A 16,870-nucleotide genomic window follows, 5' to 3' on the forward strand; every position below is an offset into this window, starting at 1 on the left:
CCATGCTGACAGAAAACTCAGGTCTACAGGGAATGGATTATGACTCCCAATAGCAGTAGTGATGAGGAGGAAGAGACATAGTCAGAGCCCAGTTGTTAAAGTTCATATGCTCCTAACCATTTCATTGAACGTTTGTGTGACTGTTGTCATCATACCCAGATGTCCATTTTTAGGAACGTAAACACTGTTTACTTATAAAATGTTTTTCTGAACATCATGATGGAGCAAAGCAATTTATTTACACACAGGCAAATGTTTTTTGTCAGTTAAGGTGTAGAGTATATCATATATTATGAATTTGCTTTTATATATCCTCGCTCTGTGTCCCACAGTGTGTTGTTAAGAACTGAAGTCAGACTTAAGTGAGGTTTTAATGTTCATGACTTCTACTCTAAATCATCTGCTTATTTTTTGGCAAAATACCTTTTTTTTTTTTTTGATAAAACGTTATGTGAATTTTCTGGACCGTAATGAAAATACCATTGTTGAGAGAAACTCAAGTGGGCGGGAGGAAGGACAGTAATGCCGTTCAATGTTTTGTATCTATTTAGCACTTAAACCATTTTTGTCAAATTTCTTTTCATAATAAATGTACATAACTTGAAGCTGTGTGGATTTGTTCTGTTCCAGAATCATCTGAGTTTAACTATTATATGAAAACTCGTGATTTGTCATAGAAAATTAATTATAAGTATGCTCTAAAATCTTCAATAGTAATTTTAATGTTACTTATTTCCTCGTACACTTCTGAGACAGTGAGCAGTTTATTATCTAACTTACATGTCCATATATTGTATCCCTATTAAAATACTATGAATTAATTCAGAATAATAGAATTTGTATACTAAATCATAAATTTAGACATTTTTCTAAATGTTGTGAAGAAAGGGCATCTTTTGTCTCTGAGTTTTACAAGCAAATCTATTTTATGTTTTGGTATTGAATAAATAAATCTTTAAAAGAATTCATCTAGAAAAATGTTCTAGTTATTTTGACAGTGGCTTGCCATTTTAATTAAGAGAAAATTAGAAGTAGAATCATATTTATTTAAAATCTCTTCAAGAGAAAGATTAAAAACAACATCACAGTTATGTGTAAGCCTTATTGATGTGTTCTTAGGGTTTCTCATTATTTGGTTTAGCCCTTAGGAGTATCATATGTCCTTAGCAGTATAATTGCCCCTTTCTGGTTTTCTGCCACTGGAAGTGTTTTCAAGCATCTTTAATCACGAGTACTAATTGGTTTTACAATTTTGTTTTTTGGAAAGCACTGCTTTTATCAGAGAAAAGTTTAAGACCGAAAACTCCTCTTGTTTTGTACTATTGTCATCTTGGCTGGAAGTGTAGAATTGGAAATGAGTACTGTTTTGTTCTGCACCTACCCAACATAGAAAAAGAGTTCTCATTTGAGTCTTAGGAGGTGAATAGTTCCCTTCTCGCTGTTTAATTAGCACGTTTTTAAATAGTGTCTGTCCAGTAGGGAAGTCTGTGGGAAAGCAATATTTGGAGCTTATTTTGTAATACTGTACCTTTTATATAGTTTAACTTTATGGTATAAATTTCTGCATGATCTTTGCTTGTGTGAATAGAATAGGAATCATCTCTCTTCCCTGAATAATTACTGTTGGGAATTCATTATTCCCAGTTGTTTCTCCCTTGTGCTTGAATACCATACTGAAAACTGGCAAAATAAAGTCCTAAAATTGTGTACCTCAAAACTATGTATATGGTTGGTTAATTTTCTACGCGCTGTTAAATGAAATCAGTTAGCACTCACAATACAATTAGATGAATAGAATTCAGAATAATATTAGTAGTTTCGATATTTATTTGAACCAAGAAGCCAAAATAAATGTCAATTCAGTCAAACTTACAAATTTCAGCCTTAGGGCCTGCCAGGATGGCTCAGTGAGTAAAGGCATTGGCTGCCAAGCCTGATGGCTTGAGTGTGATCCCTGGACCCGTATGGTGGTGCCCTCTGACCTCCACACAGGTCCACATAGATAAGCATACACACAAACAAATAAATATGAAATCATTAAAAATATTTTTCATTGATGAGTGTCAGTTTTAAGGTCATGTTATAAAATGAATAAACTGGAGTCTTGTAGATGTCTTTTGACTGTGGCATCTCATACTTGGTATGAAAATATTGTATTTATGGCTTAAGGTCATGCACACTGAAGAATATTGCTGTCATTGCTACTGTTTTGTCTAGCTTATATTCTGTGGTGACATTCCACATTAAACTTTGTTATACTAATGGAAAGAGGATTAGAACCAGCTACCCTGTTACTGAGTCTTTTTCTGCTGCATCTTCAAGCCTCAGTTTTATAGATTTCCTTGCAAATGAATATCATAGTCTCCAAGTATTAAATGTCCAAGAGCTTTAAATAAAATGCTATGAAGTACAGACATTAATTTAGATGAGTAAGGGTGGTCATGTTAAAGGAATGCTTGTTTTATTCATGATTCTCACCTTGCTCCTTTGTGATAAATGATGATCACTTAAAAACATTACACTTAATTTAATCTAAGTCATTGAATGAACAAGTAAAAAGCATCATAGGAAATCTTGAATCAAAAGATAATGAAATACATGATTGAGAATAGATCTGAATTAGAGAACATATTAGAGTAATTTATGATTTTCATAAATTTGTGACTTTATTTTAATGTGGTAAAGCATTTTCATATCCATAATTACCTCTCAGTATGGTAAAGTCAGTGTAGAGAATATTCGGCAATTATTGTCTACAGTGTGTCTTCCTGTGTCAGTTTTACAACAAATGTATAATAATTCTGTAATACTGGATTTTAATGTAGTCCTCATATATACAAATTTTAACAGTGAAATAACAACAAAGAATCTCTCTTAAATGAGCTATATTATTCTTGAGAATCTTTTATAGTGTTCAAAATTTAAGGCAGACAAAATAGTATATAAATTATTTTTTTAAAAAATCAGACCAGAGTTCAAGATAAGTACATATAATTTGATTCTACTAAGAATATTTTGTAAGTTGTCATTTATCAATAATCTGTTATCTATATTATGTCTACAAAGATTTTCTTACTGTATTCGATAAAACTTGGCAGTTCTGTGAATGTATAGTCTTAGATACTCTAACCAGGTGAAAAACGTCAGAGCCTATGTAACCCCAGCACTCGGGAGGCGAACCTGGATATAGAATGAAATCTTGCCTCAAAAATACCAGACTGGTAGGTAGATTCATTTAGATTAATAGTCGTTTCTGTAAAGCCCGAAGTCCTGCTCATGAGTGATTTCACCAACATTGATTCTGATAGAAAACTTTCATAGCTGATATGAAAACTCTATTTTTTATAAATTTTATAAATTCTATATACACATTTGTTAAAATAATATTTGTTCATTAAAGAAAAGTGGGGGGTGGGAAGATAGCTAAGTGGGTAAAGCTGCTGGTTGCAGAAGCCTGGCAACCTGAGTACAGAACCAGACAAGGTAGAGACAGTAGTGCAGGCCTGGCCTGGCTCACAAGGTGGAGTAAAGATCCATGTTAAGCAAGGCAGAAAGACGAGAGCAATCCTTGCAAGGTGTCTTCTGATCTCCATACACGCTGGCATGTCCCTCCCCCAGACAGTAGGTGAACCCCCCCCCCACACACACACACATACACACACACAAAATTTTTAAAGTAAGAATTGACAGAAAAAGATTATCGTTTGTATTCTTAACCGTATACAGGTTATTTCCTTTTTAACATTTTTTGTTCATATAGTTTTATGATTCAGATGCATGAATTTCTATTTAATGTTTTTATTACAAATTTTTAACAGGATTATTAACTTCTAAAAATTAAAAAGTTCTACTCATCGCATAATTCCCACATATGAGATGCCTAGACTTAGGTCTTAGGGACACAAATGGCCGGTTGACATTTCTTCTTGTAAAAAGTTTCTTCCCCTTAAAATCAAATCTCCTGACCTGTTAGTGTGAGAGTGCCTGGCTCCACCGTAAGATGCATACTGCCACTGTATGTAAACATTGAGACCTGAGTTGTCCCAGGACGTTAGTGCCTTCTTTACCATGTCAAGTGTTTTAAATTTAGTCCATATTGTCTTTGAATTCTTTACAGAGTTGTGATAGTTGCTATTGTGCAAGCTGTAGGAGGGAAACTGCTTTTGTTTGTTGTTATGTCTTTTCTTTCAGAAATTACAGGTGTTTAATTAGCTTCAAACACTGGCTCGATAGCCATGGAGGATAAAGCACCTTCAGCATCGTGGTCTTTCATTTTACTTCAGGAAGAGAAATGCAGTTTATCTGGAAGAAAGGGCTTAAAAATAGCAGTCAGAGCACAGAGAGTGCTGGGCACTCTTCTTCTGGCTTCATCAAAAGTCTTGAGTAAGTGGACAAGAAGTAGGAGACATGGCTTATTTAACTCCACTCTTCATTTTGTAGCTTTCTCTCTCCAGAAAGTTATTTCTGAAAGGAAGGGAAAACTGAAGACAGCTACATTTTTCCTGAGCTCATTAGGATTTGTATCGGAGAAAGCAGAGCTGAGGACAGGGCACTGTCTGGCCTGGACGCACTTCTGATTGCTCCTCGAGCAGTGTCACACCGAGTGATGGAGAAAGCACTTTCTGAGCAAGACTCTGAAGTCATTTGTGTCTTCTCCTGAAGTGATGGCTCTCCTTAGAGATTGTTCCATTTGTAGTTAATCTTAATTGAAAATTTATCAATTTAAATTACTACCTTAAATCCAGAAAATAAGACTAGTTGACTTCTGAATATTTTTTAAAATTTGTTACCACTACAGTTGTTATGCTTGCAAATATAGTAAGAACAGGTAAATAGTATTGTATAGAAATTCAGTCTATATTAATATTGTTAAGCCCTTGAATGTTAAGATCACATAAGCTCCATTTGCACTTACTATACCTCTTTTTTTAACCTAATAAGTGCTAGTTTAGAAAAATCTTCAGCCTTAATTAAGCTAAATGTGCTAAATTCTGCACCCATGATGCCACTGTTACTTGCGAACTTTGTCTTTATCTGCTAGTTTCTGTGAACAGACAGGTTCTCTCATGGGGGAAGCTACCACATTAGTTGTTGAAGCACTAGTATATTGAAAGGTATTTTTGTTTGCTAAAGAATAATTTTTATTTGAGTCTCTTATTCATCTAAAAATCATGTAAAAAGAAATACCTTGTTTCTCAGTTAAGTCTTTAAGAGTCAAATGATATTGATATCTTAATCACTTATCATAATTCTAATGGGTTATATTACAACCTACCACCCATAGGACCCCTTGGGCAGTACTGTGGAGAAATAGACACTTAGATATGTCTGAGGCAGTTGCTCTAGTTAGAGATCTAAGGTACTAGAATGAGAGACTAGGTATTACTTATGAAATTAACTTTTCTGGAGTAAGTTGCTAAGCTGCTCTGAACCTTAAAACTGCCCAAACAAAAAAGATGTTACATGTGTATAATTGCATTTTTCTCAGCCTGATCTGGGACCATGATTTATGTTTAAACTTTAAACCACAGTTTAAATATTCTGTGTTCATTTGTCTTTGTTGAATCCCTGTTATTTGTATCTTGGATTTTTTGTTTTGTTTTTTTTTGGGGGGGGGGGGGGATGGGGTTACCCTGTTTCAGACAGTAGTCAAAAAAGTTTCACTCACACTCATAAGCTTAAGTATTGAGTGATAGGGATTAAATGCATGTCGTGGTGGAGCCTAGCTCTTGATGTCATGGTCTTCGCACTCTCCCCTGCTCATTAAAACGCAGGGCTCTCCAGAGCTGTGGGAACTGAGACACAAAGTACCCTTCTCAAGAGAACGATCCCAGGTTCTTCATGAACTCCTTAACTATGTCTCAGTGAATTGCCAAAATGAGATTCCACAACATCTGCTGTAATATTCTGCAAAATACATTTAAGTAGTCCCTTGATATCTGCAGGGGATTAGTTCTGGGACCCCAGGGATAACTAAACCTCTGGATGCATATGTAGTAGCATAGTATTTATATAGAACATAGTATATTCGCCTGTATATTTTAAATCATCTGCAGATTACTTATAATTCCAAATTCCATATAAGTGCAGTGTAAGTAGTTATTCCTCAGGAATGCTGATGAAAAAGTTTGTATATCATAGATACAGTCGCAGTTTTTAAAAAAATACTTAGATTCCCAAGAATAATTGGGTGCTGAAATCACAAAACAAGGTCAATTGTAGGGCTGTGCTCAATTATTTTGATATAAAAAGTTATTTTGAGATATAGCAAGACCTTTTGGGTCAGGGCTTGGATTTTTGAGCCAAATATACCTTAATTTAGTTTTAACCTTTCCTTTTACTAACTTTAATCTCTTGATGCCTGTCTGTCCTCTGTTTCAAAATGGATGTAATATGTAGCGTCACTAGTCTTGGGATTGTTATTAGGATTAAAACAAGTAAGATAGTGGATGTGATTATTATTAGTATGCCTAATAGACCTCTATTGTATTTTTATTATTCCAGATGAATACCAATTTATGCTAGCTCTTGGCCACCATTAGTAAACTATGTATTCCTCATTTGTCTCCTCTTTGCCAAGATAAAAGCATCATTAAGTCTCATCCTTTTTCTTTCCTTTCAAGGTTAGTAGAATAGTTATAATACAATGGTAATTTCTGCATACTCAATATTTAAAATAGAAACAATAAACTCATTTGGACTGTTTCTAATTATACATTATTGGAAAGGAAATGCTATTGTTATTTCAGATAGATAGATAGATAGATAGATAGATAGATAGATAGGAGGGATAAAATAAATACCGATGAGTGGATATCCTGCTTGAAATGCTTTAATAACTCTACACTTTGGGGCTGGAGAGATGGCTCAGAGGTTAAGAGCACTGCATGCTCTTCCAAAAAGTTCAATTCCCAGCAACTACATGGTGGCTCACAACCATCTGTAATGAGATCTGGTGCTCTCTTCTGGCCTGCAGGGATACATGCAGGCAGAACACTGTATATAGAATAAATAAATTTTAAAAAAGAAAAAGAAAAAAATCACATAAAAAATACCTGCACTTTGTTATTTTTCATGCACACACACTGCTTTTTTTTTTTTTTTTTTTTTTTTTTTTTTGGTTTTTCGAGACAGGGTTTCTCTGTGGCTTTGGAGCCTGTCCTGGAACTAGCTCTGTAGACCAGGCTGGTCTCGAACTCACAGAGATCCGCCTGCCTCTGCCTCCCGAGTGCTGGGATTAAAGGCGTGCGCCACCACCGCCCGGCCACACACTGCTTTTAGAATGTGTTGGGGAGCTAATAGTTGGCTAGGAGCAGTAGTACATTTAGCTATTTCAGGAGCATAATTCTTTGCCTTGCCTTTCTGTTCATTGTGTAAGAAAGCTCTGAGCTTTGAGGTCCTTGTTCCTACCATGGTTCATTACAGAGCTTGATTGTTGCCTTCTTTTTTTAATCATGGATTTAAGTTTCAAATTAAGTAACTTGGTAAAACTTTTTTTGAATCCCTAAGATGCTTAATAGTTCTTAACAATCATAATATTTGCCCCAGTTTTCTCTAAAGATAAGATGTTTAAGAACAACATCCAGTTGCCTATCTTTTTCTTCCTGTTCCTTCCTCTCCTTCACTCATCTCTTTCCTGGGATAGTCTTACTAGGTGGTAGAGGCTGACCTGGAACTTGTGAGGAAATCAGGCTGGCCTGTGTCATCCTGTTAACTCCTGCTATTACAAATGTGCACCACCTGGCTCATTTTAATATCACATCTTGCTATCTTTTTTGTTTATTTACTTATTTAGGGTGGTTTTTTTTTTCCTTTTGAGACAGGGACTCTTGTTCTTGCTGTTCTGAACTCACTGTGTAGACCAGGCTGGTCTCGAACTCACAGAGATCTCCTTATTCTGCCTCCCATTGTTCCTAGGTGTTGGTATTAAAGGCATGTGCCACCATTCCTGGCTCAAATGCTGCTTAAAAAACAAAACAAAAACCTCACATGACTGTGAAACACTGTTCTAAGAGAGTCATGTATTTTAATCATATTTTAATTTGGTTTAGGATTATTCATTTATATTGAGTAAAGTACCATAGGAACTTCCCTTTTTCCAAATTCAGACAGGAACTTTTTCCAATAACCATGTGACATTTGCCTATAAATTCTGGCATACACAGTGAATGCAGTTTTAGTTGTGTTTCTATTTCTTTTATAAACTCCCCTAATGATAAGTAATTCATATATGAATCCATAATTCATTAGTGGATAAGGCAAAATTGTTTTTCATTTATCACTATACTACAGAATAATAAGGGTCACATGTCCTAAACCTACTGGTTGTTGTTTAGTCCTTGATACCAAATACTTAGTATCTGAAGTGTCAATATATTGGTGCCTAACCTTTATTGTACTCATTTTATTTTTTTGTTTTGTTTTGTTTTTTCGAGACAGGGTTTCTCTGTAGCTTTGGAGCCTGTCCTGGAACTAGCTTTTTTAGACCAGGGTGGTCTCGAACTCACAGAGATCCACCTGCCTCTGCCACCTAAGTGCTGGAATTAAAGGTGTGCACCACCACTGCCCAGCTCATTCTTTTATTTTACATGGTATCTGAAGTTATTGTAGTGGAAATTTTCAAAACTAGCATGTTTAGAATAAAACAATATAGGATTTTGACCTGTTGTTCTAAAATATTTTCTTAAATTCAGCTGCTTAAAGAGCCTGCCTCAGTAACTGGCATCTGCCAGGTTTATCAAAAGACATTTTTAAGGAAAGTGTGACTGGCCCTGTAAGAGGGCCATGTCACAGTGGAAGATGTGCATTCCTCATGCAGAAAGCCAGTGTGCTGAGCCATGTGTGCAGTTCATTCCAAGCTAGTCAGTTAGCTGTGGGGGGCGAAACACCTGACCCTCAGTTTCTTCATGTATAAAGATTGTGTTGGATTATAACAACATTTGGGGTTTTTTTTTGTTTTTGTTTGTTTGTTTTTTTTTTTCCGAGACAGGGTTTCTCTGTACCTTTGGAGCCTGTCCTGGCACTAGCTCAATGTCTGTGGCATTTTTATGGTTTTAGAAAAGCATAAATCTTTATACAGATGAATTTACAAAGTCAAATAATGAGCCAGGAAATTGTGATCAAAATTACATTTCTAGATTGTAACATGACTGATAACCTATCAAATTCTCTTCTGTGCCTCTACAACTTTGGATTTAAAGTTTTAGACTCTACCTACACTGTTTTTACTCTGTTTCACATGTTGATAATGGAGACGCCTGCAGAGCTGTGCTGCATGGTGACTTTGTTCAACTATATCAACTGTACTAACAGATACAGTTTGTTGTGTCTCAAAATATGCTGTGACTAGAATGTCCACTTGTGTCTCCAGTGTTTCATATAAAGATGAATACAGGGCTGGAGAGATGGCTCAGAGGTTAAGAGCATTGCCTGCTCTTCCAAAGGTCCTGAGTTCAATTCCCAGCAACCACATGGTGGCTTACAACCATCTGTAATGGGGTCTGGTGCCCTCTTCTGGCCTGCAGGCATACACACAGAGAGAATATTGTATACTAAATAAATAAATATTGAAAAAAAATAAAGATGAATTACAGAGAGCGTTGCACCAATTACATTTGTAAAAGATTTGTAGCTTGCTTATTTCAGATGTTATTGTGACTTTTGAAATTAGTTTAATTTAACCAGGCACAGCTTAGGATTGTTTGGTCTTAAGTAAAAACCTTGAAAAAAACTGACATAGAAGCTAGATACTGGGAGTTGGACATTGCTATAATTTATTAGTGGACTATATAGACTTTTACACTAGTAATGTCGGGAAGTTGGTATTTGTATTCTTAGTTTCAGAATTTGGCCATAAAAACAAAGAGAACATTTTCATAAGCTTATTTATGTCAAATACAAAGCAATGAATTAAAGTGTGTACATTTAAAAATCTGAGCCTGGTGATGGTGGCGCACACCTTTAATCCCGGTCCTCAGGAGGCAGAGGCAGGCAGATCTCTGTGAGTTCGAGACCAGCCTGGTCTACAGCTCCAGAACTACTGAGAAACCCTGTCTCAAAAAACCAAATAAAGATGAACCACTACTGTCACCAGTGCTCTCCCCAAGCTCATAGAAAGAGGAGGAAAGGATGGGTGCATGGGGGCTTCAAAATGACTGATCACATCCAAGAATGATGCATGGATGTTCATTTCAAAATTTTTTTCATCAGTAAAATAACTGCTGGACTTGGTGATGCACACTGAGGCAGAAGAATTGGGAGTTTGAGGTCAGCCTGCTTTACAAAGTAAAACTTATGTTAGAGTTTTATAGCTGTATCATGTACTGTGCATGCTATTTATAAAACGGGGCTAGATTATCCTTTCTTACCACTGTGAAGACAGATTTTCTTCCTTCCACTTGGAAATGAGTTACCAAGGTTTTCAGGTATGCTGTTGTCTGAAAGTACCATCCACCCCTCCTCTGTAAACTTGATGCTGCTCTCTCTTAGCTCACAGCTGTTTATCTATTTCACCTAAGTTTTCAAACTTAACATATTTTATAAATTATCTGATAATCCTCACTAAGTTCTTCTTGCTCTTCCTATGTCCCTTTTTCACTTTATGTTTAACTGTTGGCTGCATACTGCAATAGAGAATAAAGATGTTTTCTGTAATACTTCATAATCTCAAAGTTAGAAATGTGCATGTCAGTTACCTCCATGAAAATAATCTGTTTCCTCACCCTGCTGCCAGGTGTTTGTTTCCTTTCTTTGCTGATAAAAGTATGACGGTGAAGACTCTGTTCTTAGTCTTTTGTTCCCAGATGTTTAGGAAATGATAACATTTTTTTCTAAACTAAATGTTTTTTTTTAATGTAACTGCATGGGATGCAAATTTGTTTTGTTTTTGTTTTTTGAGACAGAGTTTCTCTTTGTGACAGCTCTGGCTGTCCTGAATCTCGCTTTGTTGACCAAGCTACTCTTGAACTCATAGACATCCACCTGCCTCTGCCATCCATGTGTGTTTTAGGATTAAAGGTGTGCGTCACCACGCCTGGCGCCTAAATTCTTAATATACAACTTTTGAATATTCTTAGTCACAAATTTTACATTGCTTGACCTTTAAAACAGTCTGCTTTTATTTTAAATATCCAAGGTACTTTCATTCTAAAAGAAATGATACTGAAATAAATAACTATATGTATAGTTACATTTGTATTTTCGAGAGGAAAAGATTATTAGCAGACATTATAGTTTTTTAACTGTCCTGACGTGAACTTGCATATTGTCAGTAGGCTTTGGGTTTGTCCAGACACTCTGCTATATGTTTTCTTTAACCAGTTCTGAGACTGGCAAAGAAAATGATTTTTAAAAACAGACAGGCACTTGTCTCTTCCCTAGTAATTTCTACATTTAAATGTGTGTACTTACACGTTTCTGTAAAAAATGTGATAGGATTCAAGGAAAAAAATGTCTAGCATGTTTTAACTAGTAGATTGAGTTTGGACCCGAGAGGTAACATCTTCTAAGTGCCCACTACTTAAAAATTGCCGGTTCCGTTTTTGTGTAACCTCAAATAAAGCAGTGTGATAAACACTTTTACAAAGGAAATCAACAATTTTATGCATATTTAATTCAGTTTTGGTGTGTGTGTTTACTGTACTAAGAATGTTAATGATTTGCCTAAGAAATTTTTTGAGAACCATAAAATACAATGAAATATTTCAGTTTTGTTGTTCTTTTTTATAGGTCATGGAAAATGGAAGATTTGCAAAATACAAGTATTTTACCCATGTCATGATCAACAAAACAGATATGTTCATGATAACGAGAAGGTAACTTCTTTTCCTTCTCCAGTATAATTGATAAGGTACCAGGTTCCCATGTTCGTTGTTACTTTATCATCACATTTGATTGCTGTAAACTCTGGTCATATGCTTTGTGTGTGCTTGTACATAAACACAGCCAGAAATCAACAGAATTATAGTTAGTTTAGTATTTATTTCAGCTACTTCACTGATCAGAAATTGTGTAGAGCTGACCTCACAGGTAGACTTTCCCCCTCTAAAAACCACTCAGTCCTCGTACTGGCATTTCTAGGACAGAATAGGTTTACTGTCCTAGCTGGGTACACCCAATGTGAACAGAAGAGTTTAGGAAGGTACTCCCGCTGTGACATCCTCCGGTGTTTTTCAGCATCTCCAGCAGTCTCAGACTGGCGCACACGGTGGAGAGGACTAAAGACCATGACTGCCTTATGTTTCAGCCATGGGCTCTTAACTTTTTTTTTTTTTAATTAAAAAAAAAACTATTTTTTTCTCATTTTACATACCAATCCCTGTTCCCACTCCCTCCCCTTCTCTCCTCCTCTCCTCCCATTCTTTCCACCTTCTCCGGAGCCCTTATCACCCCCACATGCATTCCTCAGAGAGCATAAGGCACATTGCTTTGAGGCAGGACCAAGGCCGTCCCAACTATATCTAGGCTGAGCAAGGTCTCCCTCCAAAGAGAATGGGTTCCAAAAAACCAGTACAAGCAGTAGGGATAAATCCTGATCTCACTGACAGTGTGTCCCCCCCCCCCCCCAGTTTGTCCCAGCCATAAAACAGTCACCCACATTCAGAGGGTCTAGTTTGATCTTAATGCTGGTTCCCTGTCAGGCCAGAGTTGGTGGGCTCCCATTAGCTCAAGTAAGCTGTTTCTTTGGGAATCTGTTGGGAGCAGTGAGACCCCAGATCCTGAATTTCTTGTAAACAACTTGTAATCCCCTGATCTGAGTGCCTACAGCTGCTCTGAGCACGAGACCTTCAGGAGTTCCTGATGGCAGGAGAGTGGTTTCTGGTGGGTTTGGCTGGGGCGTGGCTATCTCTATATAATCTGCCCCTGAACACAATAAAGGGGGCATTCTTGGGGAATTCAAGGATGACCCGTGTCTCTGTCTCTGTGTGTGTGTGTGTGTTTGTGTATTTTAACCTCCAGCCCCCTTGCCTGAAGCTCGCGAACTGGGTGCCAGTGCACAGAGCGCAGGCAGGGGGGTGCAGTGCGCGGCAGGAGTCATATTCTCATTCCTCCCACTTTTTGACTAGACTTTGGAAGGTCAAGCCAAGGGCTCTGTCTTAAATCTCTTTCTGAAAGTATGTGCTGTCAACTTAAAATCAGTGTCTCAGCTACAAAGAATAACTATGAGAATGTCCTTTAAAGAAAGGATTAAGTAGAACAATAGATGAAATGCATTTTTCTAATCTCTTCCCCCCATGAAGCCTAAGATGTTGTATTTTTAACATTTCTTTCTGATTTTGACGATGACATGACTTGATTTTCCCTGGAAAACCCCAGGGTTTTCAGTGTGTTGATTTTGTTCAGTGTGGTTAGCAAAGCCTCCTTCTGATGGAGGGTGCAGTTCTAACCTGTTACACATTCTTGACTATTTTCTGGTAATTGGTTCTGTAAATGTTTACTGTTCCTTAGAAAGAGCCTCCTAAGACTTCAGCTCGGTTTTTCCAGAAAATGTCATGCTGTAAATTTCCCATTGAGCATTGATTCAGCTACATCCCACAGATGTTATATTTTGTTTTCACCCTTCTAATTATTTTCACCATTTGAGATTCTTTAACTCATGGCTTGTTTTAGGTATGCCTTTATTTTTAAACATTGGGGAGTATTGTCATTTTTCATCTTTCTGTTAACTAGATTCTTATTTTAGTCCATTATGCTCTGAAAACAGATACTTTTACGGTTTCAATTGTTTAAAATTTATTGGATTTTGTTTTATTTGTGATACTGGAAATCAAACCCAAGGCCACACACTTTTTAGGAGGCAGTTTACCATTAAGCCATACCTCAAGCCCTAAATTCATTAAGGTTTTTTGTGCTGTAAAAATGGCTCGGCTGTTAAGAATACTAGCTGCCCTTGCAGAAGATCCAGGTTCAGTTCCCAGCATCTACATGAGGTGGTGCACAGTCACCTTTAACTCCAGTTCCAGGGACTTAATGACCTCCTCAGACCTCTCGGGGTACCTGCACACATGTGCACATACAAATTAAATATTTTTGAAAAATAGGATTTTAATGTGACTTAGGTTATCTATGAATGTTCCATGTGTGCTTGTAAAAAAAAATAAAATATAAAAGTAAATCTTTTATTTAAGCTTTATTAAGTCCTTCAGTTCTCAAAGTGAATCCTTTCTTCTTCCCCTAGTGGTGTGTTGTTTGTAACAAAGGGAACATTTGGACAACTTACATGTGAATGGCAGTATAGTTTTGATGAGTTTACCAAAGAGCCATTCATTGTTCATGGGAGAAGATTGCGTATTGAAGCAAAGGTATGTAGAACAGACTGGTTTTTGATATTTATATTTTCTAAAATAGTGCACTGGGGTTGTCTCTGATCTGTCTTTTATGAATGCTGCTTTGTCTCAAGATAGCTTTCCTTAGACAATGTAATTGTAGTATCTGTAGGAGGGAAAAAGCATTTCTTTATTGTATTTCTACAACTGGGTTTTCTTTTTAATGAACTTACGAATTCTGTTTGTAGGAACGAGTGAAATCTGTATTTCATGCTAAAGAATTTGGGAAAATAATTAACTTCAAGACTCCAGAGGATGCTAGGGTAAATATAATTAATTAATCTTTTATTTAAGCCTCAAAGAAACATCTCATTTTGAAGCCATATTTTTCAGAAGGTAAATTTTGTTTAGGTCTTTTGTTTTTAACAGCTTTAGTATATATAATTAATGATATGTCCTTCAACCATCTTTCAATATATTCAACACTCTGACTTTTTATATCAAATTGCTCTTCATTTTTTTATTTTTGAGACAGGGTCTCACTGTATAGTCCAGGATATCCTAGGAACTCACCGTTTTCCTTCCTCAACCTCTTAAGACCTGAAATTACATGTTTCAGCATGTTCTCCTGTTAAATGCTAACTGTCATACTTCAGTTTTTAAAAGTCAGCAAACAAACACGAAGAATCATTCTGTTCTAGTGTTAATCTGTCCGCTACAGAAGAGAAAGTATAACTCTGTGTCACTAATTTCTTTATTGTACAGTACAATGGTGTAACAAAGCAAGAAAGAAACCAAGCCTGTGGTCAATAAGGTAGAGTTTAGTATTTCTTCTCTTGCTCGCTAGCAGAACTTTGAAGGAAATCAGTTAACCTCAGTTTCTTTGGAATAGGAGTGGTCTAACTGAAAAAGACTGCACATGCTTTGGGTCATGACGAGGAAGAAAAGGAAGGCTATGAACTGATGTCACATTAGTCAGAGCTAAGACCCTGTTCTCATGCAGCAGTGGGCTGTTTGGAGCAGCTCATCTTAAGAGCATTGGACCTTTCACTTCATCCCTGCCTCTTGCCTTTTTACCACCTTCTCCAGAAAATAGGATTCTCTTCCAGTTCACTTGTCGCATCTAGACATTAATTGCTCTCCTCCTACATACCGTGGACCAGTTAGTGTATGCTTTGCAATTTAACACATGCTTTGCAATTTCTATCAAGGTATTGTGAATAAAGACAACATTGGTGTACTAATCATAGGAAGGGTAAATGAATTACCTAGAAACAGGAATAAAACACTGAAGTTATAATATATTTATGACATGGAACAAGGAGACAGAATAGAACTAATACCTGAACTTTTCCTTGAAGGTAGACTTTATTATTGCTTCAATTTCATTAATTTTTTATTGGACTGTGTGTGTGTTTCAGTCTTGGTAAGCTACATGCATTTTGAATTTATATATGACCACTATTTTGATACATAGCTATTGGTAATAATTTCTGACGATATTTATTTCTATGGTGTCATTTTGTAATCTCATTTCTGGTTCTGAGTCTTCTTTTTATTCCATCCAAGAACTTGGTCTAATTTGTTTATCTTTTCAAAGAGTAAAGACTTCATTGATTTATTTGTCTCCCTGTCATTTATTTGTTTTGATTCTTACTCTTTCCCTCTAACGTGGAGTTTGGCTTGTTTTTTTCTGCTTCCTTAAAGCATAGTAAAATGGTTTATTCTCTGAGTCCATGTTGCATTGTATCAAACTCTAATCTCTTTCTACAACTTTTGATCCAAAATTGATTTTTCTTTAAATATAGCTACTCCCGATTTCTTCTGAATTCCATTTGCATGGAAAATCTTATTCAGTCCCTTCACTTTGTAATTCATATAATGTCCTTAGAGATGAATGCATTTCTTATAAATCACATAGTAGATTTGGGTTTGGGGTTTATGGGTTCCTTAATCTAGTCAGTCACACTGTCTTTTACTTGGAGTGTTTAATCCATTTATATTCCACATCATTATTCATAGGTGAGGACTTAATGCAGCCCATGTAGAACTCGAGTTTAACTGTCATGGCTGTGCCCTTCTCCCCAGCAGGCAGTATCTTGCTCTGTGCTCTGCTGCCTGAATTGGGGGAGGAGTGGTAATTGTAGTCAGTCACCTAGCATAGTTCCATTGGCCCAGTGACCAGGAGTTAGTTGGGGTTTTACTGTGGTATGGCATGACTGAGTTTCAAGACTAAGACCTGTGCTAGACTGTCTTGCCCCTGAGTGAGGGGCATCTTTCTATGCTGAGTTGATTGAAGTTGAGTTATAGTGTGGCGTGGTATCGCTTACCTTCCTTAGATGTCTTTTTGTTCTCCGTACTCAATAAGCAGGCATATGTCTCACCTGACGTCCTTAGCTCTTGTAAAGGCAGTTTGATACATGAGTGGCTGTTCAACTTGGTGGGGGGCAGCCACCAAAGGATCTTATTTAGTTGCCTTGTAAATCTTTTGGAAATGGGACCCAGCTATATCATAAGTTTCACTTATCATGCAGATCCCACAATCATGGGCATTGCTCATAGAAAGGTTTGTATTTCATTTTAATAATCTCTAGTCCTCTCAGCAT

The 16,870-nt window shown here is 36.6% G+C and overlaps 1 protein-coding gene across 2 annotated transcripts in view; it reads left to right on the plus strand.

The window, feature by feature from the left end:
• The window catches only part of Vps13a (vacuolar protein sorting 13 homolog A), a 197,239-nt gene that overhangs the window by 175,569 nt on the left and 4,800 nt on the right, over positions 1-16,870 (plus strand). Inside the window, exons 69-71 of one of the 2 annotated variants that reach the window (XM_041661420.1) lie at positions 11,728-11,813; positions 14,177-14,300; positions 14,513-14,587. In XM_041661420.1, coding sequence (XP_041517354.1) covers positions 11,728-11,813; positions 14,177-14,300; positions 14,513-14,587 — 285 coding nt within the window. Of the gene's footprint in view, positions 1-12; positions 606-11,727; positions 11,814-14,176; positions 14,301-14,512; positions 14,588-16,870 lie in introns of those variants that run through there. The other variant, XM_041661421.1, reaches the window with a different exon arrangement.

Source organism: Microtus oregoni, unplaced genomic scaffold (assembly GCF_018167655.1).
Source record: "Microtus oregoni isolate MIOR12 unplaced genomic scaffold, Mior012 000012F_ref0000307, whole genome shotgun sequence".
In the NCBI taxonomy this organism is placed as follows: domain Eukaryota; kingdom Metazoa; phylum Chordata; class Mammalia; order Rodentia; family Cricetidae; genus Microtus; species Microtus oregoni.